Genomic DNA, 25,278 nt, shown 5'->3' with positions numbered 1-25,278 from the left:
AGAGAGAGAGAGAGAGAGAGAGAGAGAGAGAGAGAGGTTTAGGTTACTAGAATTTTATCTCATGATAGTGTAGTGATCATAAGCATGCATTCTACAACCAGATCATCTTGGTCCAAATCCCAGCCCTGTCTCTAGCTCTGTGACAGTATTCAAGTTTTATAAAACATCTGTGCTCCAGTTTCCTCATCTGTGAAGTGGTGGCAATAACATTACCTTCCTCCTGAGATTGTTATAATGACCAATGAGTTAATACCCAAAAGGCATTGGAATAGTTTATGGCTAATTGCATTATATAAGCGTGAGCTAACCTCTGTGCCATTTTTAAGTTAAATTGTGTTTTCTTGAATCCTAAAGTTGATACTTTGCTCTTGTTGGAACGAGTTTGAAGAAAGGGACAGGACATATTGACAAAGGTGGAGATATGCTACTATTTTGATTTGTTCATTTGTATGTGATTTTTATGTGTGTGATTTGTTTTTGTTTTTTATGTATTTAGTGCAGGATCTACAGGGTCTCACTACACAGATAAGAGTTGTAGTGCTTCTTCTTGTTTTTCAGCCTCCCAAGCGCTGGAATTACAGGTACACACCATCACACCCAGTCTCAATCACCCTCTCAGTGTGCTCTGGGGGCGGGGCTGGCACTGCATGCCAGGGATAGAAACCCTGGTCGCTGTGTCAGCCTAAGGAGGCGCTTCAATTTGCTGAGCTATCTGGCCAGCCCTATGTGTGTGATTCGTTATTCACAGAGATCAGGGGAGCAGAGAATGGTGATCATCAATCTGCCTTACAGTCAGAAGATTCAGATGGGCTGAGACAGAAAGCTGCCCTCATTGCCAAAATGCTATCTGTTGATATCGGTGTGGGAAATTATATGCATATATGTCCACATTAGTAGCCATGGCTTCTTCCCAACATAAAATGGTGATAAGTACAGAGGAGCTGAATAAGTTCTTTTGGTCATTGAAGAACAATCGCAGAACCTTTGAATTCCATAATGATCTCACTTTCTTTCTTGTTTTTTTTTTAATTTAATTTAATTTAATCTTATTTTAAAGAGTAGAACAAAAGCAAAAGCAAATAGTAGAAACAAAGATAGAAATAGGATAACACAACAACACAAAGGTTACAGGTTTGCAAAACAGGAATAGCTAATTAACAATGGTTGTTATATTATCTATTTTTATCATCAAATCTGTTGCTCAAATTAACAGATACAGTTATGCAAGATTGGACAAATAATTGAATATTACCATTTGTTTTCAAGAAATCTTAATTTTTTTCAAGTCTTTTTTATTTTTATTTTACTTTAAGAGTATAATAATAATTGATAAGACATTAGGAATGGTACACATTTGGAAGACCAAGATGAGAAGTATTCAAGAGTGGTTTTTGTATTATACATTGCTATCCTCGATGTAGTTTCTTAGATCATAAGATATCCACATACAGAGTTAGTCAAGGTGAAAATTCTACACATTGACTGCTATTTTCAAGAAGCTGATGGAAATTATTAATACAATCACCCATCCTGTATATATACTTGCATGTTTTCCCCCTTCTTTTTTCCCATCTTTCTTATCTCCTTTCTCTCATCATTATTGTTTAATCCTTTAGTTTCTTTCCATTTGACTGTATCTATTATATCGTTCAGGTTTTTCTTCTTTCAGGTTCTTACACTAGGGAGACAATATGATATTTACACATGTGGGTCTGATTTATTTCACTTATGAGTACAGCCTCTAGTTGCAACCTTCTAATTTGTCTTTCTTTACAGATGAGTAATACTCCATTGTATAAAAATACCACATCTTTTTCACATCTATTCCTCTAGTGTTGGGCATTTTGGTTGTTTGTAAGATTTGGCTATGACAAATTGTGCTGCTATAAACACAGGTGAGCATATATCACTGTGATATGATATTTTTGGTCCTTTTTGGAAAATACCCAGAAGGGAAATAGCTGGATTGAGTGGGATTTCTAGTCCTAGTTGTTTTTTTTTTTTGTTTTTTGTTTTTTGTTTTTTAAATCTCCCCACTGATTTCCCTAGAAGTTGTACTAGTCTACATTCCCACCAACAGTGGAACAGGGTTCCTTTTTCCCCACAGCCTCTCCAGAATTTGTTATTAGTTGATTTCTTATGATAGCCATAAAGAAATGGAGTGAGATGGTATCTTTCTGGAGTGAGATGGTATCTCAGTGTTGTTTTAATTTGCATTTCTCCAATGGCCAGTGTTGTGGGACATTTTTTCATTTATTTATTTGCCACTTGTATTCCTTCCTCTGAGCAGTGTGCTTTCATCTCTGATGCCCATTTTTGGATTGCATCTTTGAATTTTAGGGCCTAATATTTTTCTAAACAGAAGCATCATTATCCAGATATACTTGATAAATTAGCAGAATGATTGTTGCTGTCAGTGATGAAGTGATAGCAATTTGGGTGTGTCTGGATTGCATTAAAAACCACAAGAACACCATTCTCCTTATAAACATAAGAAATCTTATAGATCAGCTGGTCTCAGCACTTTCCTGTACTCTTAAGGCAGCCAAGATCCCAAAGCGTAAATGATGGCTTTGACATAATGTCCTTACGTAAGAAATGGCCTGGTCAGAACATGGGGCTGTATCTCCTCTGCTGCCTTTTCAGAGCTTCAGTCTGCTTCTCAAAATTTGCTAAACTTTCACAGCAGAAAGAATTTCACTTTTTTGTTATTATTCCAGATATTCAAATTCCCAGTGAATAGGCACTTTCTAATTGTTTACCTGTAAAAGGAGAAAACAAACAGCAGATAATAAATAAAGGGACTTGTACTGTTTTAGAAAGTGCTACAGCATGTAAAGAAAACAGCTCATCACGTTGTCAAAACATTGAAGGAGGCATGTAGTACACTTGAATTCATTGTTTCTATTCTCAAGCCATGTTTATATATTTAAATTTGCGACATGGTCTCACTAAGTCACTAATTTACCCTGCCTGAGTCAGACTTGCAATCCTATGTGTTAGTCTCCTAAAGTGCTGGGCTTCCAGAAGTGCGCCACCATGCATGTCAGGATGAACTCAGTCATCCTAAGTGGAATGGTTCAGGCAGGCTGCATTGAGAAACTAACAGCTAATGAAAGACTTAAAAGGGGTAAAGGAGTTAATTAACAAGAATTATTCCAGACAGAAGAAAAGCCAATGCAAAGTCTTAAGGTCCTTGCCTACATGCCCAGACAGGTAGGAAAAGCTAGCCAGCCAATGTGGCCTGCATGTAGAGATGGAGGAAGAAGGGCTTAAGAGATTTTCCAAACTTCTAGATATTGTGACGCCTCCTACAAATTGATCACATTCCCATAGATACCTGATAGTCAGCTCCGCCTCTCCCTGCAGTCTCTTTACATCACTGTCCTCATTTTCCCACCTCAAAGCTACTCCGCAGAGTCTTAGGCAGGTTCCTTAGAGCTGGAGTCCTCCCTTCCAGCAGCCAATACTGCCTATAATGCTTCTGTGTATACTTAAATTTTCAGCTTCCTGCACAGTTATTTGCTTCAATTATGTATGATTTATATTCCAAAATAGTTTAGGTCTTGAGTGTACATTTTTTTTTCTTTATAGCTCTCCATACCTAGAAAAATACATCAAACACTTCCATCGGTAGGCCCTGGGTACAGACTACTAGGACTAAGACAGTTATGTGCCCTAAGAGGATGCTGTAGGTAGAGAGAAAACTTCTGCCAATAAGTAGAGCACAGAGCAGTGTGAAAAGTAAATGCTTAAGAAGTTTGAGGTATCAGAAAACTAATGACTAAGAACTAGGAACATCAATAAGTGCTTGAGGTAGGCCTTAGAAGATGTGCATGATTCTGATAGGTGTGGATATTTCATGTGGAAGGAAAGAACAAGGAGAAAACAAGCATGTTGCATACCTAGTGAATAGACCAGTCTGATCTGCATGAGGGATTTGTTTACACGCAACATTTACTAAGCATGCATTGCGTGCTCAGGGCTTTCCTCACATATATCATCCTACCAAAAGATCCCCATGAGTCACATACTGTTATTTTCCCTTTTTAAGTAGATGAAGCAGAAGATATGCATGTTGCTGACATTAAAATAATATTAAGGATGGCAGTGATTATGTTGATGGCCTTGGTGATAGTCTGAATGGTGCAAGAGGAAGTAGGAAGTAGAGCAGAAGACATTAGTAAGAAAGAATTCCTCAGGACTAATTGAATGTGGAGTAGGAAGGAAACGATTCTGCATACATTAGTGATTTATTTGTTGTTAAATAATGCATCTCTGAATGTCAGCATCATACATTTATTCAACATATATTTATTGAGTGCTCCTAAGTATTTTGTATTAATATATAGAACCAGTAGAATTGTGATAGGAAAATACGTATGTCCCCGTTTTGAGGAAACATTCATTGCTATTTTCTTCCTGATAGAGCCACTCAGATAAGATTGTTCTTCCCCTGGTATTGTGTAACAGTTTGGGTTAATAGAATACAGAATTTAATGATGTTTTTATTTTACTTTTTGGCATTTATTACTGCTGATGAATTAAAACCCTCTTAGGATGTATATCCGCTTTCAGACTTAACAATAATTTATGCATCAAGTTATTTTTGGTATGAAAATTACAAATATAATTGCATATTGCATTTGTATTTAACCTGCTACAGTTCAGTCTCAGCACAGTTTATGCATAGGATATTACTTAGCATTACAAATTTTTGTATATTAATGCTGATTTGTGTGCATTTTCAAGTATTTAGTTATACAATTATTAAGTACAAAAAGAAGGCAGAATTTATCCCTCCAAAAAAATCATTTTTCTCTTTATTCATGGAATATTCAAACAAAGCTATTTCATTAAAACCAACAAATTAATTCAATTTGTTCAAAATATGAGTGCTGAAATGTAGCAGCTCATAGAAGACGTTGATAGACTATTAATAATGGTATTCTCAATTTGGAGCTCTTTCATCCATGTAATTTCATTGATATATCTACTATGTTTTTGGGAAAGGAGTATCTCAAGATTAAAGAAGTAATCAATATGTGGCTGCGTATCTTTAGTTTATCCAAGCTAGTACATATGACACAATATCATCTTTATTTGCATTATCACAAAGCCATTGATATCGGAGGTATTGCAAACATACATGGATGCAGATATAAACAAAAATGTTGTGCATTTTCTTGTTTATTTAAATACGGGAAGTTATTTTTAGAATCAGAATTTTAAAAGCATAGATACCAGTAATGACTAAAGCAATATATTAGGAACATTCCTTTATGAAGTCTTCAAATATCACATATTCCAGGGAATGGGGCTTGGATCAAAGACCCGATGGTATGTTTTTGTGCCCTGTTTCCAGAATAAATAGAAATTACTTGTAATTCCAAATGAAAAGCTCATATAGAAATAATGTCTAATGATGAAATTTGGATCCATAAAGATTCACCTTTAATTTTCAAATATGTTAAGTAAAAGAAAGCTTTTCATATTTTTGAAGCAAAACAAAAGAGAGAGAGAGAGAGAGAGAGAGAGAGTCAAAAGAAAAATCCAGTTCCCTGACCCTGTTGTATGATTTTTAGCTTCTCCTGGTTGCATCTAACCATGCAGCAACAGCATAAGCACCGAAGCCAGGCCTTTTCCAGGTGCTTATTGCTCAGTCTACTTTTTAAAACCGTGACAAGATATTTACAACACGAAATGTCCACCATGCCCAGAACTTTTTCCACTTGCCAGCGTGAAACCCCTTATCCAAAGGGCAATTTTCTCACCCTCCTTTCACCGCTCCTCAGCCCCCATTCTGCTTTGTGTTTCATGATACTTCATCTAAGAAGAATCACACTGTATTTTATGTTACTGGCTTTTTACCACAACATAATGCACTCAGGGTTCATTCACGATGTGGCACGCGGCACGGTGCCCTTCCTGTGTAAGGCACAAGTGCGCTGTGCTTGTGTGTGGAACGCCTTGCATGTATCCATTCACCCGTTAGCACTTGGGTTGCTTCCCCCTCTTGGCTACTGTGAATAACACTGACACGAGCGTATGTATACCAGCCTGATTTTGTTCATATAAGATGTGCAAATTAGGTCAACAGTGTCTCTTGTTTTGTGAATTTGAATGTGTGAAAAATAACATCTCCTACAAAAACATTAGTAAAGCTGCTTTTCTTTTAATAAAGAAAAATAGGAAAAGCCTAGTCTGGGAAAGCCTTGCTTCTAATAGTGCTATGGGTTTTGGAAGATGCAGTAAATACTTGCTAAAAAGTTACTTTTAACTGGAACAGAGGCTTAAAATTTACTTTTTTTTTTCCTTCCCCTTTTGATCATTTCTGAGTTCTGTTATCCTGTCTCATTGAAACTGTCTAATCTCCTCGGAACACTGACACATGCAGACTATTTCAAACAGGTTATCAATTTCCAAAAGCAGTTGCCTCATTGAATTACTTAAAAGGGGCCTCATGGCTCTTTTCCTGTGGGTGCTGCTGATGATGGTAAGAAGAAAACAGAAACTACTGTGCTGCTGCTTTGCAATGTGGGGTCTTATTTAAAGATCCCTGTCCCTCTGTCTCTTCCTCAACTCTTCAATCCCCATGAAAGCTCCAGCTAGGGTTTCCTGGCAAAACTGACTGTGCTCTTGTCAATAGTTGTTTCTCCAACTGAGCTCCTGGAAGCTCCAATTTAGATCACTAGTAATCTCAACAGAAAAAAAGAAATCAGAATTTAAGTGACCCAGGTCTCAAGCGTCAAGGTTATGTTGGCCTTTGTAGTTCTGTGCTCACAGGGACTGAACTATAAGGAGGACTTTTGTTTTATTTTCTGTTTTGTTTTTGGTGCCAGCAATTGAACCGAAGGCCTCAGATCATGTGAGTCAGGGCTCTACTACTAAGATGCACTCCTTCTGCCCAGAGTGAGTATTCCTATGAAATAGGCTTCTGGGTTCCTGGCTTAATTCGGCTGTCTCAACTATTATATTGGAGTTGTTTATTGCTTCATGTGAATGGAATGTAGATTATATTTTGCCATAGCTAATTACACCAAGTGTTATTTTAATGTTTTGTTTGTTTTCAGTTTCCAGAGTAAAACATAAATTTTCCTTTTAATTTCTGCTCTGTAAGATTCCTATTGTGTTGAGGAAATAGGAGGAGGCTGCTTTTCTGTAAGTACTGCTGATTCTGAAAGTTTCCAGTTCTGGTGAAAAATTGAGAATGGTAAAAATATGTTAGTTTCAATTGTCCTTGTTGTTATAATCTGTATAGACCCAACAATAAAGCCTTTTCTTCTTCCCGTCCTTATTTAATAACTAGTTTTTCTTTTATTTGTATAAAATAGAATTCTTTCCTTGGTGTTTCTTGATGCCAAATGTTCCCTTTAATATAAAGAATACAGAAAGCATCCAAAATTTTCAAGGCTGGATATTGCCTAACATGTACAGAAACTCACATGATATTTTGCTGAACTGGGTCCTTTCTGGAAATTATTTAATTGAGTCTCAAAATATCCTTGCTGTCATACTGCTTATTTGTATTTTCTGGATGTTTATTTTCTAGATACTATGCATGCTAAAGATGGAATTGGTAATGAATGTGAAAAGGGTGATACAGATAACAAGAAGCAGAATATGCAAAACCCATGATACTGTTGCCCAAGTACATTAATTTAGGCTTCTTCGTAATACGTGAGGTGTGTGAAAGCTTTGGCAAACTCCTCAGGGCTTTCCCTTTCTGGTCGGATCTACTCCAGACATCTAACACGTGCTCCTGGTTCCCAAAAGTCAAGAATGAAAGAGATCTAGAGCATATCAAATCCCACATTTTTAAGAAAATATAGAGAATTTCTCTTGTGGCTATCACAAAAATAACCAACAGAATCAAAACTTGACTCTTTTGTGTTGTTCAGGATGTTTGAAACCAAATGGCTGGTCATGTCTAAAAAGAAGTAGATCAGATAAGTGAAGTCATATTGGAGTCTGGCATTTGGCGTTAAGCAGCTTTTCTTGGCTGTGTACTGACATTTAAGTTGATAGAGTGATTTGTAATGGATTTCTTTAAAATATTAAAGTTCAGCTGACATTTGGTTAGAAACCATTTCATTACTTACTATGGAGAAGTGATTGGAGCTGGTGTTATTGCCTCAGGGTTCTCCAAATCTGTCCTGCTGCCTCGTAGTACATGCTAGACCACTGCAGGCTCTGCTTGAGGCCTAGCCTTGGAAATAGTCTTCATTACTTTGGGCATTTTTTTGTTCTTTACAGAGAATTGGAAAGGTGAAAATTACAGATGGGGAAAAGAACTACACAACATATTCTTTTGTTTCACTTCCTTAATTTCATGAAGTTAATGCATCTTACCAAATTAGTAAGCAGATGAAAACCCAATTTTTTGTTTTAACATTTAGTATTATAAGCATTTTTATAACATTTAAATATTGAAGTACCTAACATTTTAAATTTTTTAAAAATTTATTTATTTATTCATTTGATGCAGGGTCTTGCTACGCAGTTCAGGTTTGTAGTGATCCTCCTGTCTCAGCTTCCCCAGCATTGGGATTATAGTCATGTGCCATCACGCCCAGTTTGAGGGCTGGTACAGCATGCCAGGAGTTCCAGGACTGTCACAGCATGCAGTACCAGGGATTGCATTTGCCAGGCAGGTGCTTAGATCACCAATCTGTCTCCTCAGCCACCTAATGTTTTTACATTTGTTATTGCTAAATCATGAAATTTGGATGTTTTTAACTTTATTTGGTTTTGTTTTGGCCTTGAGCTCACTGTGTATCGCAGGCCGGCCTCAAATGTACAGCAATGCTCCTGCTTTGGGCTCTTGAATCCTGGGATTACAGGTTTGTGCCATGAAGCCCAGTTGAAGAATTTTCTGTTTTTAAGTTAGAACATTTTTGAAGCTTCTTCTCTTGTCATAGGATAAATTTGAGACTCTGGCTATTTCTTCAAGTGCAGATATATATTCGGGCTTTTGAGGTTCTACTGTGTATTTAGAGGAAAGGAAAGAGGAAGGGTTGGAAACTTGTAGTTCATTAACTTTTGGGTCAATGGAAAGCATTTTTACACTTAACTTTGCTATTCTTTGATCTCCTCAGTCCTGTCCTTTCCCATCTGTCTGTCTGTCTGTCTGTCTGTCCGTCTGTCCGTCCGTCCGTCCGTCCATCCATCCATCCATCCATCCATCCATCCATCCATCCGTCCATCTGAATGGTTCCAATTTAACTTTTGGACTAAGGGATGTTAGAGAGGAGCTTGGTGACAAAGGCTGTGGGCCATCATTTCCCCTACCCCTTGCTTTGTTCCTCCTCATCACGGGACAACATTCTGTGTCATGATCCCTTCTGCTCTGCAGCAATACTGATGTTGGGGCATGACCTGGAAAGGCGGAGGCCAGCTTGATGAAGGCCTTCTTTGTTCTCGATATCTCACACCAGAGACCTTTGTGACAAAGGAGAGGCACAGAGGCGGGATTTCCTGGAGCTAAATTTTGTTTTACACCATGGGGAAAACCTTGCCTTTATTAATTAAACCTCTACAGAATATATGAACTCTAGTTGTTCCTCATAACTAGCAGGATGACTTTCATTTGGAAAGGTTTTAAAAATGTTAAGCAACGTGCACACAGGCCTTATCAAATTTTTGCTGCCTTTTCCTTAATTGATTCTTAAAATGTGCTCTTTTAAAAGTAGATCCTAAAGGCAGGAATTATCAATATTTCCTGGATGCTTTTAAGATCACCTCTCTGAACTCCCTAGAAATAAGTCTAAAGTACTTTTATTTAATCGATTTGGTTAGTAAATTCGAAAGCAGACTCGCATGATAGAAACTCTTTACTGTGACTAAAAAGCCATCATATTCACTTTAAGCAAATGAAAGTCACTGCATTTTGTAGGTGTGTTGTCCATTTTTCTTTGAAATAACTACTCTTCTGATTTGAAAGTTGTCATTTCTTCCGACCCTGATTCTAATGTACATCTCCCATTTATTCTATTATAAAATGTATTAACTGCATCTAACATTGTCTTTATGTTCATGTATTGAAATCACCCAGCTATTCTTCCTATGTTCCTTTATTGGGAGGAGATCCAAAGACCCTAGAACCCCAAATTCTAGAACAGTCCACTTTTATGTTACTGTTTATAAAGGAAGATGCTAACCTCAGTCTAATCATCTACTACATATTGGTTAACTAAGTTATGAAACGCTTTAGTATGGATATTTTTGTAACTTCAGAATCAATTAATTTAAATGTGCAGTTGATGATGTAGAAAGCTTTTTCAAGTTAAAAAATGTGCCTTTCAGGACCATACTATTTTTCACTTAAAGGTTAAAAAAATACCTTGCAGTATTGACCTGCTCAGTAGTAATCTTCAGTAACTCTCATTAAAAATAACTATTCTTCTCTCAAAAGAGAATTATTATTCCAGAGAAAGTAGTGAAAAGATCTAACATTTTTTCACTTTTCCTGGATGTCCATCTCTCCTCCTCCTTCATAGGTTACAAAGAACTCTTTTTTTTTTTTTTTTTTTTAACTAGCCCCAAGTCCTGATACAATTATTTTTAAAAGCATAGGAATTTACATCTTATTCTCATGGAACTTAAAAGTTTAAGCTATGTTTCAGAATAAGCATTTTAGGGCTGGGAAGATTTCTCAGTGATCTAAGAGCCTGTCTGGCAAGCACAAGGACCTGGGTTTGGTCCTGGGTACTGCATGCCATATTGGCCCTGGGACCTCGGGCACACTGCTGGCCACCAAACCCAGCATGGTGGTGCATGCCTGTAATCACAGCACTGGGGAGGTTGAGACAGGAAGATTACTACAAGTCTGAGCTGGGTAGCGAGACCCTGTGCCAAATGAATAAATAAATAAAAGATTAAAAAAATAAATAAAATAAAAAACAAGCATTTTAGTATTGACCATAGTATTTACATATATAATTAAAACAAAAAACTAGAAACATGCCCTTCAAATGTGCAATCTCAGGGCAGAAAGCAAATGAGTTGAATGTAGTCAGATGGTTCCCCCAACAAACCAGACACTGCCCCTCTAAACAGTGATGTGACAGTGTGTCACATGGTAGAAGGTAAAACTCTTTCCGTTTCAATTGGATTATGGTAGCAGATGTGCACTTTTGTAAGAAGCGCTAATGACAAAGCTTCTACATCACTGATCAGGTCAGACATCTCTAGGTGAATGAATGGTAGAATCTGGTATTCTGAAGGCTTTCAGTTTATCTGTAGTTGAACTAATTAAATATCTTCACAGGGAGTGATTGCATAGAGGAAGTAAACTAAAAAATGGTTATGTTTTACAAGTCACTATCTTCTATTGTTTAGATTTTCAGTCTTTCCCTTTGATGAGTTAGAGGAATAAGGAGCACATTGTTATTGTACATTTTGCTTTTTGGTCAGTGGAAAGTGTATTTAAAAAGCAATTTTAAAAATCTCTCTTGGGCTGGTCAAATAGCTGAGCAGATTAAAGCGCTTGCAAGCAGGCTTAGGGGTCAGGGGTTTGTGATCAATGATCTGCTATAGCAGCCCTGCCCCCAGATACACTGAGACAACAGTTGAGACTGGGTGTGGTGGTGCAAGCCTGTAATCCCAGCTCTTGGGAGTCTGTAAAAATGATCCAGGTGGATCATTATGAGTCGATCTAGTAGTGAGACCCTGAACACCCAGAAGACCCTTCCCTAAAATAAAAAAAAAAAAGCTCTCTTGAGTGTTGTATGCTTTCCCGTGTAATCAGTTGTGATCCAGAGCTACAGATATCTACAGATGAACCGAGTCTAGACGGCCATTACTGTCTTTGCGTGCTGATGATCTATGTACTGCGCCGTATTTCCAAGGACCGCTTGGGTCCTGCAGTGACCAGGAGGAGTCCTGTTAGAGAATTGAGGTTATTTGACACTGTCCCAAAATGACACTTGAGCTGACAACTCTTTGTTCACTGTCACTAACAGTTGAGATGACACCTTTTCCTTATAATTTCAAGGCTCTTTATATAACTGGAAAAAATACTCTGCCATGCTTTTTATGAGGCTAAAATTTACTGTACCATGATGAAAAATGAAAGCACCTTGATTCCTTTTAAGGTGTTGTACCCATGTCTGATTTCAGCCTTATCCTAATATAGAGAAACAAAGTTACTTCCATGAGAGCATCTATTATTGCTTCTGTTCCTAATCCTCTACATGTGTATTTGTCATAGGAGGAAAATGAAGATTTATTTTGAAACTGAGGAATTATATTTTGACATCTAAACGTTGCCAAAACTAATTGTAGTATGTGAAACAATCCTTTCTTTAACTTTTTTAAGGTGGCTGACATGAGCATAAAGTAGAAAGTAATATTTAGTAAGCCTGAGAATGCATCATTAGTCACACTAAAATGCTCACGAAATTTCTCCCCTGAAGCTCACCCTGCATAGACTTCCTTTCAGTTTGTACCCTACACAAACTTCTTCTCCATTAAGGAAATCAGTAGTCAGCTATTCAGAGGGTTGGTTGGTGAGATGGAATGTTTTGGAGGATTCTCCGCTAAATTGGCAGGTGAGTAGAGTTTGCAACCCTTTCATTCAGACCAAAGAAAATTGCTTTTTTGAGTGGTTAATAGAAAAGTAAACAAGTAAACCTGGCCAAAAAAAAATATATCTATCTATCTATCTATCTATCTATCTATCTATCTATCTATATATATATATATATCTCAGTGGCCCAGTGCCTGCCTGGGAAGCATGAGGATTTCAGATTAAAATAATAAAATTAACAGAGATTATAAATGGCTCCCCATTCTTCCTCCCACCCCAGAATTTTAAAGACGATGAAACTAAAGCTCTGAGACATTAAGTGACTTGCCTTTGACTCCTCTAAGAAACAGTGCAAGATTTAGATTGAGCCCAAGTCTTCCTCAGTCTGGGGCTGTGTCTGCTACATGAGGAACTACTCAGTCAAGTCTGTGGGCCAGGCGTGCCCATTCACTTGGCTTTTGTGTCCTGTGTGCTATCAGTGCAAGAGCAGCAGTGATGGCCTCAGCTTAGGGGCTCATTCTGTGCTTGCATTAGGTCATAAAACCTGTGATGACATAACATGGATTTCATAATACTGAATTGGACAGTGTACAAAGTCATGGTGTACTTACTTTACCAGCGATAAGAGGAGGTAGAACATGTCCTGCATAGAAATTATTCTCCTCGCTTCTGCCATAGCAACATATAAAGTTACTTGTATGAGCTTTTTTTCTTTTCAATTACAACTAAATATTGATTAAGACACCTTACATATTAAATAAAAGAGCTCCTTAAGTGGATGTACTAGGGCTCAGTTCAAGTATTTGTCAACCTGATCTTTTTTTCTGAGACATTTTGTTTCCCCGAGAAAGTAGTTATTGCTCAGATTTTAATAAGATTAGTTTATATTTCTGCAGCTGTATACTAAAATACAAAACACTGACTCAAATTCAGGCTATCTGAATTTTATTATTTCTACATAGATTGGGTGCAATGACTGCAGCTTTTGTTGAACTGCGTTTTCGGTGGGTGGAATGGTGCAGAGGTCCTGGGGCTGCGCTGCCCGGCTTCCAGCATGCTAAGCACAGCCCTTACCACTGAGCTGCAGCCCAGCTTGAGAAGTGTTTTACAGCAGGAATAATACAGGAAAGTGACTGTTCAGTGTGGCTACGTTGAGGAAAGTATTGTGAGGAGGAGGGAGGCCCATAAATATTCCAATAAAGGCAATTATAATGTAGCTTTTAGTGAAGGTAGACACATGATGAATAAGAATTAATAGTTTATGGATTATGTGATTACAGATAGACTCTACTGGGTGTAAAATACTCAATAGTTAATTTGCAATATTAATTTGACCTTGTATAAATTGACTAAGAAAAAGAGAAATTTCTATTATTCTATTTTCAAACAATACAAATCAAAAGAATCAGGAATATTTTCATACTTTGCCAACTCTTCAATAATTTATTTGGGTTATCTACCTAGTGTGATGAAAAGCATGATAATTAATAAAAGTAATAGTAGCCGTTGTTGTCTTAACAGTCTTAGTAAATGAGGGCACTATGAAGATCAGTGTTGCAATATAGCCAAATTTACCTGCTTTGTTCTGTTGTATTAATAACAGGGAACATTTCTTAGCGATAACATGAAATGCAGGGAATCCTGCTCTGTGAGATTCCTCAGTGGCTTGGGTGCAGAGAAGATACAGCGGACTGGTTAGTCTCTGTGGCCCACAGCAGATGGCCAGGGCTTCACCCCAGGGAAGCTATCTGAGTGGGGACGTAGGAAAGTACCCCATTTTGCTCACTAGTTGCCACCTTTTATGGAAGACTTATCGTCATCTGGGTTTGTTTTACTCACAGTATTGGTCTGTATTTCTTTCCATAACAGGAGTTTGCCATCTAAGTTTTAATTCCACCTTCATTTCCCCACTGACTTTGTAACTTTAGGCAGTTTATTTCTACTGTAGCATTTTCATTATTTTTTTCACCTACAAAGTTAGTCTATTGTTCCAGGGTCATTTTGAGGGTCCCTGAGATACCACATGTGCAGGGACTGATTTTCAGTATTGGTTATGATTTTATCAGGTGTGCGTGTAAGCATTTTGCAGCTTCTCTGTTCTCTTACTGACCCATGTGCCTCAAGATCCTAACTTAGTGTAGTTATTCCAGTTTTTGTGATGTGGTTTGGTTAGAAAGAACAATAGCAATATACATTTAAGTTTGTTCTGTTCTACTTATCCCAAATGTCTTACATTTACAACAGCTGATGAGAAATAGGGCTTGCGACATTTATATACCCTTAGTGATATAACTATTCAAGTAGGGGTGGTGAAGTCAATTAATGTGAGTTACTATTAACTAAATTAATATTGTCTTCTTGACTCTACTGTACATCTGGGGAAAAATAAAGATTTATCTTCTGATCATCCATAATGCTTGGCATATGTTATGTTCTCAGGAAACAAATTCTTAATGAATTGCTTTCACATTTACCTGAAGAATAAAGAGACAGATTAAATATATGAAATGTCTGGTAATCCTTAACTTTGAAATTTATTTTATTTTAGAGTGTGTCAGTGTTATATTGCATACTGTTTTCAGATTAGTGTTTAGATTACCAGGTATAAAGAAGCATGCAAAAATCATATTAAAAATCATGAGAAATTAGAAAGGAGAAGAGAAATTTATTGATCATACTTTCCTTTTCAAATTTAAAATTGTAAGACTTACTTGAGAATACCTAAGTGAATGCCCAGTCTCACCTAATTTATTTTGTTACATAAGTAAGTCAGTTAATTTGATGACTAGACATAATTTAGCCTTCTCTCCATGGCATGCATATTTTAAATGACTTAAAGTAAGTTGTGATTATTTTCATAATCTTTGTACATTTTAGGAACTTTAGTTAATGATTTTTTAGTTTCTAGTGTCTTCTCCAGTCTTTGAAAATCCCCCTAGAGCAGTTGCCACTTGTGTAGCAGAACCAGAGGTTCTACTGAGCCAGAGTCAGCACCCCTGCTCCTCACCTTTTGCCACATCCCTTGAAGTTGCTCCCAAAAAGTTGACAATAACCATGTTTCTAGCACTGAACAAAAATCTCTTCCTCCGATGACAGTCTGTTTTCCCACAGTGAATACACACTAGTCAGGCTTACTAAGAAATACCAGCCTTGGGCCAGCGAGGTAGCTCAGCAGAATAAGCACCTGCTTAGACAGGGACCAGTGTCTGACCCCTGGTGCTGCATTCCAAGCTGGCCACACCCCTGGGTGTGCTGAGCAGGGGACTGAGTCTAGGCATGTTGGTGCATGCCTGTAATCCCAGTGCTGGGTGTGGGGACTAAAAACAGGAGGGTCACTATGAGTCTGAGCTGTGTAGTGAGACCCTGTACCAAAAACATTAAAAACAAACAACAACAACAACAAAAAAAAAAACACCTTGCTGCCTTCTGCTATGTCATTTCACTTTCTTTTTTATTTCACTTTTTAAAATTTAGATTATGTTTATAAAAAACATCCTTTCAAGTCACATGATCTTTTCTGGAGTACATTACATTAGGTACGGATGCTCCACTGTCTGGTGTAGGTAAATCATGGATATCAACTGTTTAATGGGATGGTGGACATGCAGACATCCATGTTATAGACTGAATCATATTGAGGGTCTTTGCAAGTCAAGTTCAGTATGAGCTCGTGTTATACAGTACTCCGTCTCAGGAATCTCATTGGATTTGTTGCATTTTACCTAGTGCCCTGGACCACCTACCAGAAAGGAAATACTTCAGAAGGACAAAGTAGGGAAACAGCAAAAACTATGATACAGGTTTGGGAAGCAAACCAGACAAATAACAATGTGAATATCACCTGTACTCTAAGGTTGATGTCAGTTTCAGACAATTTGGCTACTAGTCTTATAGCCTGTATAACATAGTCTAACATAGATCTTTTTTTTTTTTTTTTCTATTAGTCATGTAAGAAATGGCTAGTGCAGAATTTTACACTGTTTGGGTCCAATGAAAGGTACTTTAAAGAGCTCATCCCTAGTATTATATTGTGGTCAGCTTTAATGAGTGCTCAGAAGTATTCTCATTGAACAGAGGCTCTTGAAATAAGTTCCTGTCTCAATCAGTTGCTTCACCTTCTTCAAGGCAATTAAAATAAGAATAAAAGCAGTTAAATTGGACTTATGGGCTTTGGTGAAATTAATTAATACCATTTTACCAGTGAGGACAAGAAGTAGATAACTGGTTTCATTTCTTTGTATGAAAGGCAGATTTTCACATGCACAGCACCCAGACTTGTGCCAAACTAACCCATGATGAATGTGGTAGATTTTAAACTCATGTGTTTCAAGAGATTTTGCCATAATTTTAGTAACTCCAGAATTTTTTTTTTAATCATTGGTGAAGGGAACTGGGTAAGGTTGGTTAGTAAGCATCAAGGACTACTATGCTGGCTGCAAATGGTTTAGGGAAAATGAAACTCCCGACCTGAAAGGTACCTGGGACCAGTTCATGTTCTCTAAAACCAAAGAATAAATTTTAGGAACAAATGGAGGTTAAGACAGAATATCTATTGGGAGAAAGAAAGCTTCTGTCTGAGAGGGACAGAAGGAGGTTGAAACAGGTTGTCCCCAAGAAGCTGCCTCTTCCAGGGACTTTTATAGAGTAAAATCATGTGGGTCTAAGGTGGAGAACATGGGAACTCCCTTAAGGGGGCATGAGGTAGGACCATTACAAGCACCGTTGCTCAGGTAAAATTGATTAAGTCCAGGACCAAGTGGGGAAGCAAGTCACATAGCAAGCAGGCATGAATGTAAAACAAGAGTTTATCCAGTAGCCAGCCAGTAGCAGCTGGATTAGTGACTCTTTCTGGCTTCCTCAAGGTGATGATCAGTCCCGGGTGCTTACCTTTAGGGAGGTGAGCATGTGTTCGACCTTTGGTCTTTAGGTCTGGCCCACAGCAGGAGCATCCATCTCTCTCAGTTGCAATGTATCTTGTCTTCCGTGCTGTCTCCTCGAGGGTCTGGCCCTGTCTGGCTGCCTGTAATATTTCTGTCTCATTTAGCTGCCTACAACAAAAATAGAAAAACATAACAGAAGAACACCATAGAAAGGGAAAAAATAAACATATATAATCACATTATAAACTGTCTTTATAAAGGAAGACTGGTTTGTATTTTTCATGATTTTTATACCTAAAAGGTGAAATGCCCTTCAGCCATTATCATTTTCAGAAACCAGAGATATGTCAACAGTTTCAATGTTTTGATTAAGGAATGTTTAATAATATACAACACATTTATTTTCTAGATAATATTTTAGTGCTATAAGTGAGTGTTAGCATTTCAAAACTGAAAATGGTAATATTGGCCTGTACTCTTTATTTATGACCCAATAACTCTTATGATAGCTACAGTTCTTTTTCTTAAAGAAATTAAGTGTTCAGCTCTCAAAAGTATTTTCTCATTATTTTTAATTAAATATCATTTTCTAATATAACAAGAAAACTGAATAAATTCTCTTCTGCTTTACTACTGTAGTATAATACACACATACTGATGCACATTAAAAGGTACCAGTTGCTATTCCAGGTTAATTTGACTATTTGATACTTCTTACTAAGTGTTCTGATACATTTAAAGGACTTGACTGTTAAAATTTGTCAAAATGTTTTATTTTGGCATGTAGTATAAGGATAAAATTGAAGGCTCAATTTCTCTGATCTTGGATATTCCTCTGAGAGCAAATAAGTTTGGATGTTACTAAACAAAAGCATACTCATTTGATCAGAACGAAGAGTTTTACTAATAGGTTTATTATTATGTTTAGTACTATAATCTAATATAAGCATTTTAATGCTTGCAAGTTATTGCCTTACTTTTTCTGAATCCTTGAGATTAAAAATAATACAATTTTGTCAATTAATTTATGACATTTTACATTTTGGTTAATCCTGTAGATTTACCCCTGATTGCATTAAATTATGCACTGAGGAAATGAATCAGGTATAGTGTCTATCATAATTATGATATAAAATGTATTGTCACTGTGCCTGATGGTTCATTGGCTAGAAATTATCCCTAGTTGTACGTGTTCAAAATAAATACACTGTGAGTGGAATGTTTAGTCAGTCCACTAATTTAAATCTTGTTACATATTAACATAATTCTGGGATGATCATTTGTTCCTCTCTGTTTTAGACTGCAAGAATTCCCAACAAAGGGGACTTCTAGTTAAAACTGGTACTGATAGGGTACCTGGGACAGTGGGCATTTGATGCTAAAGGCAGCTATGTCCTAAGGAAGTGGAATGAGTGGGTCATCCTCTGAGATTATTACAGAATTAATTATAGTAAATTGATTCTGAATGCAGTTTAAGCAAATGCAATGTGAGGCATGACCCACCTTGCCCTGGGAGAACATGATTTCAATGAACATGTAAATCTAGCTATTGATGTGTGATAAAGGATTTTGCTCAATGAAGAAGAGATATGTCACAGATTATTATGATGATGTTAGTGACAATGGTGGTAACCATTTATTGATCACTGGACTGGATGTTTTAAAGACCTAGCCAAAGATAACTTGATCCTTCCCACAGGCAAAATTTACCTTTTTCCCCTCCTTTTATATCCTCAGTATGCCCTGGACCAAAGCCCTGTTTTATTCATCTTTGTATGCAGTGTGTTTCATAAATGAATGTATTAGGTTCTTTTTCTTTCCAAAATAATACAGTAACATGTAGCTTTGCATCTCACTTTACAGAAGAGAAACTTAGGGATCCGAGATATTAGGTAACAATCCTGAGATCGCAGTGTAGAATAGGGAGCATGCAAAGATGGAAAATTAGCTCTGTTTCAAAGTTGGTTCTCTTTCCATCACTCTCTACTAAATAATGCAGGCCTGGCAGGAGCTACTTTGAAGACTCTCTCATTTCAGGGAAAAGAAGGGGGACCTACAATTCCAGGGTATCAATGTGCCAGGTGTTTATTGATACAGAGTACGAGTTTCTGGTAATCAGCATAATCAAGTTTGTAGATCAGTGCTAGCAATCCTTTCAGAGACAAGTACCCAAACTGCAAACCCAAGCCAACTTCTTTATCTCAAAGTGCCACACTGCAATTAAACCTGAATACTGAAGTTTTAGTTTAGGAAAAACAACTCATACATTATTATCTTTTATAAAGAAAAGCAAACAACATGTGCCATAGGTTTGCCTCAATAGTTATAGATGATTGCTGTGAAAAAGAAGCGCAAAATATAATCAGCGCTGGCTTGAAATAAAGCAGTGAGAATTCATGCTGTGGTCAGATGGATTAACCAGGTGCATCATTATTTCTTAGCCATGAATAATTCTTTTAAACAGAATGAAGTCTCCACCTTTGGAAATTCTTTAACTTCACTGTGTCATCTTCCTTCTCCTGCATCCTTTTGTTTACTTCATTTAAAATGTAGATGAGCACTGATGGTGAAGGGACATCGATGTTATAAATTCTAGTAAGTCAGCATAGATTTACATAAAAATATATTTATACCAGCATCTTTCTTTTTATGGTGATAAATAACTAAGTAAAACATAACACAGCAACTTTATAACAGTTTTAAGAAATTGTAAATGACTTCACCATAATTAAAGCTTGGCATTATGTCTCCCCTCCAAAGAACTGTTAATGGGGAGAGAAGCAATGGGGGGAATGAATGCTGGATATACTGTACCATACCTAGGCAGAAGCATCAAAGGAGGGTTGGGATGCCATAAGGAAGTATGATAAGTAGTACTTGGTTACAGTACTGCATGTACAATACTTGGTTTTTAGCATAAATGTTGTGCACTTTATCTTATTGTTTGGATTGAAATATTTGTCTTGTTTGGCTTACTTTCATTTGCTTTGTATATTTAATAATGTACCTTTATTTTCCAGTTTGTCAACTTTTTGTACTGTACAATAAATTTATTAAAAGCTGAAAGAAAAAGTTATACAAATAAAAGCAAGGATATCAAGTTGGAAAAAACTATGAGAATTAGACATAAGTGCAGTAGAAAAATATCAAAGTGCAGAGTTTAAAAAATTTGTACAGATAGTTTTTCAACTAGCAGACCTAGAGTAATTTTAAGCAAAGAAGATGTGTGGGGAGAGGGATGAAGACTGGAACCCTAGTTAGAGCCTTATTAGAAAAACTTAAAACAGTAAAGAATCTGAACTTAATTGGGTAAATATTGGAGACATTGTAATGATATATTTAGTGAGGGAGATTAGAGCATTTAACCCAATATAAACTAGGCAAGGCTGTATAAAATTGTGTATTTATATAATATAAATATAAATCTTTTCATGTAAAGGCAAATGTTTTACTTAAAAGCATGAATAGTGTACTTCATTCTACCAGAGAAAAAATTTTATAGTTGAGTTACAGTCTAATGGTCATTACTGCTTTTTTTTTCCATTTCTGATACATCTTCATGTGCTGCAGTTACTTACTCTCTTACTATCTCTTTAAATGGGGAAAAATAACCCAGCTCATTAATGTCAATGAGAAGATATTTTTAAATGCTTTATTTTCAGGCTTCTTTAGTTTCTATCTAATGCTCCTAAATTATGCATATTCAACAGGAGGTGGTATATTTACAGTGACTGTATTCATTAAATTTCTGTTAGTGATGAGAAGCTTTTAATGATATATCAAAATAACAAGTAGGTTCTTAGAAAGATCTAGTTACTAGGTCTGGAAATGAATAGCAGACACATTGCTACCATTTATTTTTTGTTTGTTTTGCTTTGTTTTGTTTTAATGTATTTAGTACAGGGTCTACAGGGTCTCTACACAGATCGGACTTGCAGTGATCCTCCTGTTTTCAGCCTCCCAAGTGCTGGAATTACAGGCTTGCACCACCACATTCAGTCTCAACTGCTGTCTCAGTGCACCCTGGGGGCAGGGCAGGCATGGCATACTGGGGATTGAATCCCAGTCCCTGTGTCTGTACCAGCAGGCACTTCAATCCACTGAGCTCTCTGGCCGGCCCACTATTATTTTTAGTAACAGTAGTAATTCCTAAATTAAATCCATTCTCACAATAAATGTGTTTCTCTCTCAGTATTTAGGCCAACTTCTCACCTGCCAGCTGTGTACGTGTGTGTGTGTGTGTGTGTGTGTGTGTGTGTGTGTGTGTGTTTAACCTTCCTTAGAATAACTTTTTTGTTTCAGTTAAATGTCACCTTATTTGAACAGATCCTATACATGCATTTGCTGAATTCTGTCAGTTCTTTGCTCTCCTAATGCCCTTTACCTGTTTAATTTGCATCTAGCATCACACATAAACATCCTGAATCCTGGGCTGGGTGAGTGAAAGTCAGGCACGCTTGTAAGATGACGTTCTCTTCTCTTTTTCCTGTTCTTTCTTTCTTCCTGTGTGTCTTCCCTCTCAATTCCTTATTCTTTCCCTCCCTTTCTATTTCTCTTTTTTTTCTTTAAAGCTTTCTTCTATTTTCTTTCAGCCAGTAATTCTCTTATTGTGTGATCATATTACAGTCACAGGGCTTGTTCTTTATGACATGAATATGTTTTCAGCCCAGAATCATAGATGTAAGCATTTTCTAGCATATCTAGAAATAATCTATAATGTGAAAAATTAATACTTTTTATAATACCTGTACAACCCTGTTGAGCACTATGTGTCTTAGAAAAACATTTAATCATGTGTAGCATGTATTTTTAGAATTTTACTTCAATAGTAACTTTATCCTGGGAATCAATAAGAAACAGCAGTTTTACACCAAGAACCAATGAAGAATTGGTTTGGTGTTTAAAATTATCACCTGTAGAAATTGTTTATTTGGGAACCAAGTTATCATATATTGCCTTTAATATATGAAGTTTTGGCATCTTTATTCCTGATAGAGCAATATAAGTTTAGCTTTGAGTGCAGTGAGAATGCTGTCAGCCGATACCCACTCACTATTCACTGACAGGACTGACTGGATAGATAAATACCTCCTTAGAACATTTGCTTACTCTTGGCTATTACAGGATTCACAAAGGAAGAGCCACAGAGAATTTCTGGCCAAACTTCCTTATCTTAGATGAGAGAACAGGTGCTCAAAGGAATTAAATGGCCTGCCCAGAGCCACAGAGCTATTTAACGACAAAGCTGCCCACAGGTTCAACTCTTTTGTTTCTTTAGTCTTGTGTTCTTTGGGCCCAACTCTTCTTACTTCTTCCACAAACTTTGAGCCCTACAGTTAGCCAAGGAGTAATATTTGAAACAGAACACTGATTGGAGGAGTCAAATGAAATATTTTACATGCAATTAGAGTGTACTTTCATTTGTTAAGTATTGCTTATATATGGAAGGGGTAGTGAAAATGATCGAGATGCAATATTTACAAATTCCCCAACATGAATGTAATTATGTTTCTCAAACATATGCTAAAGAGATTTATTTTTATGCTGTGCTGGCCTTACCCCTGGGCGCGCTGAGCTGGCAGCTGAGTCTGCATGTGGTGGCATATGCCTATAATCCCAGTGCTGGAGAGGCTGAAAACAGGAGGATCACTAGGAGTCCAAGATGTGTAGTGAGACCCTACAAAAGGAAAAAGAAAACAAATATTTTTTTTCAAAAAACTGAATTCAGTGGAACAAATGGTAGGCCTACAATAAAGAAAATAAAGAAGGTGAGATTGTCTCATGGGCTAAGTTTGGCAGTCATTTTCTGTTCCTAGTGGGTCACAAGTACATCAAAATGTAAGACTGAGAAACTAAATTAGCTGTTCTTCACTGTCTAGGTAATGAACCCAGGCCTCTTGCAGGCTAGGCAAGTACTCTACCACTGAGATATGCCCAATCTTAATCTATTTGTATTGAAGTGCATTATTGTTTAATAAATATGCTCGTTTGGGGGGAGTTTTTTATTTTTTTATTTTTTTTTTTGGAGGAGGTATTTTCCTCTGAAATCTCTTCACTTTTGGAGATAGTATGCATGGAGAAGTTAATTAAACTAATACTAATGAAAAGATTGTAGGGGTCTTGTAAACTTTTTATTTGCTTCTGTAATTTTGCTACTATAATGGGAGAAATAAGAGTGGTTATTCCTCAGTTGTATGAAAAAAGATAATAATTGGATAACGGCTTCAGTATTATCTTAGTTCCGCTCAGAATAAAATTTGTTTTTCTTCCGATGGGGCAAAATAAAAGTTCTAGGCTTTTTTAATATATAAATGTGTAAGGTCTGTGGTTTCTCATATGACTAAAATTATCTGTGGTGTACTGCACTTATTGAAACTTAGCAATGAGTAAAATCGTTTCAACATACATACCATTTGTTGTGTAATTCTCGCTTCTGATGCCTGCCTTCACTTTTCTGAGTCCACTGGTTCCTTTCCGGAAGTGAGATTCAGTTCACTACAGAGCTATGCTAAACACTGCTGTGCTGCTTGACCATCAGTAACAGCTGCCACAGTCAAAGCAGCAGATGACGATTTCTGAGTACACATCGTTCTTTTGCTGTGCTGTTTTGTTTTGCTTATACAGTAGTTCCCCAGCCACAGTTTTTTGTTTTTTTTTTTTTTTTCTGAGGATTGAGTTACTCGTGGTCAGGCATGGTCCAGAAATACATGGAGAAAACAAGGTATCTTGAGAAAAAGGGACAGACAGACACACACACACACACACACACACACACACATACACACACATTGAACTCACATGACCTTTATTAAAGACTATTATTTGAATTGTTCCATTTTATTATTGTTGTTAAATCTCTTGCTGTACCTAATTTATAAATTAAGTGTTATCACCTATGTTTAAGTATAGGAAAAACAGTACATTTAAAGTTCAGTACTATCTTGTATTTCTAGCATATCCTGGCAGTCTTGAAATGTTTCCCCCACAGACATAGGAGAATTATTGTATAAAATCTAAAATAATAAATAGTTATAGTAACAGTTCTAAAATGAAACTGCTATAAATCTGCAATTTATAGAAAATTTATGCAGAAAAACTTATTGTTCTCTTTTAAGCAACTCTCCCTTATATCTTAGTTTAGCATATAAATTGGTACCTTATCTAAACTGATTTCTAAAGTGCATTTATTTTGACAGTTATCTGTTCCAAGATAAACTTGGAACCAAAAAACTTAATAGCAAGGTTGGCTGTACTTATAATTTACATTTAACCTTTTATCTTAATAATAACAAATATTATCATAGCCATTTAGAGCAGACAATTTTAATTTACATCTTTTGGTTAAAGTCTTCAGCTATTGTTTATGTATAGTAGAATTCTGACTTCTTAAAATTAGCTTTAAATTTCTGGACCAGCTCCATAAAGAAACATATTGCTGTTAAATGAGGACAAACTTGAAAACCTCACAATTTCCGTATTTATGACCAGAAGCCAACAGAGTCTATTCCCAGGTTTATTTATTCTTTGTTTTAGTGTGTTGTGTCAGTTGACAGTATACAGGACTTGTGTTGATGTAAATTGCCATAAAAGAGGGAAACACAGGCTATAGAACTGTCAGGGGTGCCACGCAGAGCAGAACAGCACAATTTTAAGAACATTTGCAGAAAAATTCAATGGCAGTCTTTGGAAATTGACTCTAAATGCAAATTAGCCTCAACTTTGCAGTCTCTCTGGAGCAAAAGAGATGGAAAAGGAGGAACCACCAAATAAGCTGAATGCACTTTTAGTCATGGCAGCTTTCATGAAGGCAAAAATAGGATCCCATTTGTTCTTTCACAATAGATAGTCAGACTCGACGTTCTGCCTTCC

General features: G+C 36.7%; 1 protein-coding gene across 15 annotated transcripts in view; it reads left to right on the top strand.

The window, feature by feature from the left end:
* Positions 1–25,278, top strand: part of Nrg1 (neuregulin 1) — a 1,208,067-nt gene that overhangs the window by 1,094,009 nt on the left and 88,780 nt on the right. For 7 of the 15 annotated variants that reach the window (XM_023722043.1, XM_023722040.1, XM_023722042.1 and 4 more), the window contains one exon: positions 16,256–16,300. The exons of the other annotated variants lie outside the window; for them this stretch is intronic. In XM_023722043.1, coding sequence (XP_023577811.1) covers positions 16,256–16,300 — 45 coding nt within the window. The remainder of the gene's footprint in view (positions 1–16,255; positions 16,301–25,278) is intronic. 15 annotated transcript variants of the gene reach the window in all.

Source organism: Octodon degus, unplaced genomic scaffold (assembly GCF_000260255.1).
Source record: "Octodon degus isolate 3935 unplaced genomic scaffold, OctDeg1.0 scaffold00088, whole genome shotgun sequence".
Taxonomy (NCBI): domain Eukaryota; kingdom Metazoa; phylum Chordata; class Mammalia; order Rodentia; family Octodontidae; genus Octodon; species Octodon degus.
The sequence above is the reverse complement of the archived record's forward strand: the minus strand, read 5'-3'. Positions and strand labels throughout refer to the sequence as shown.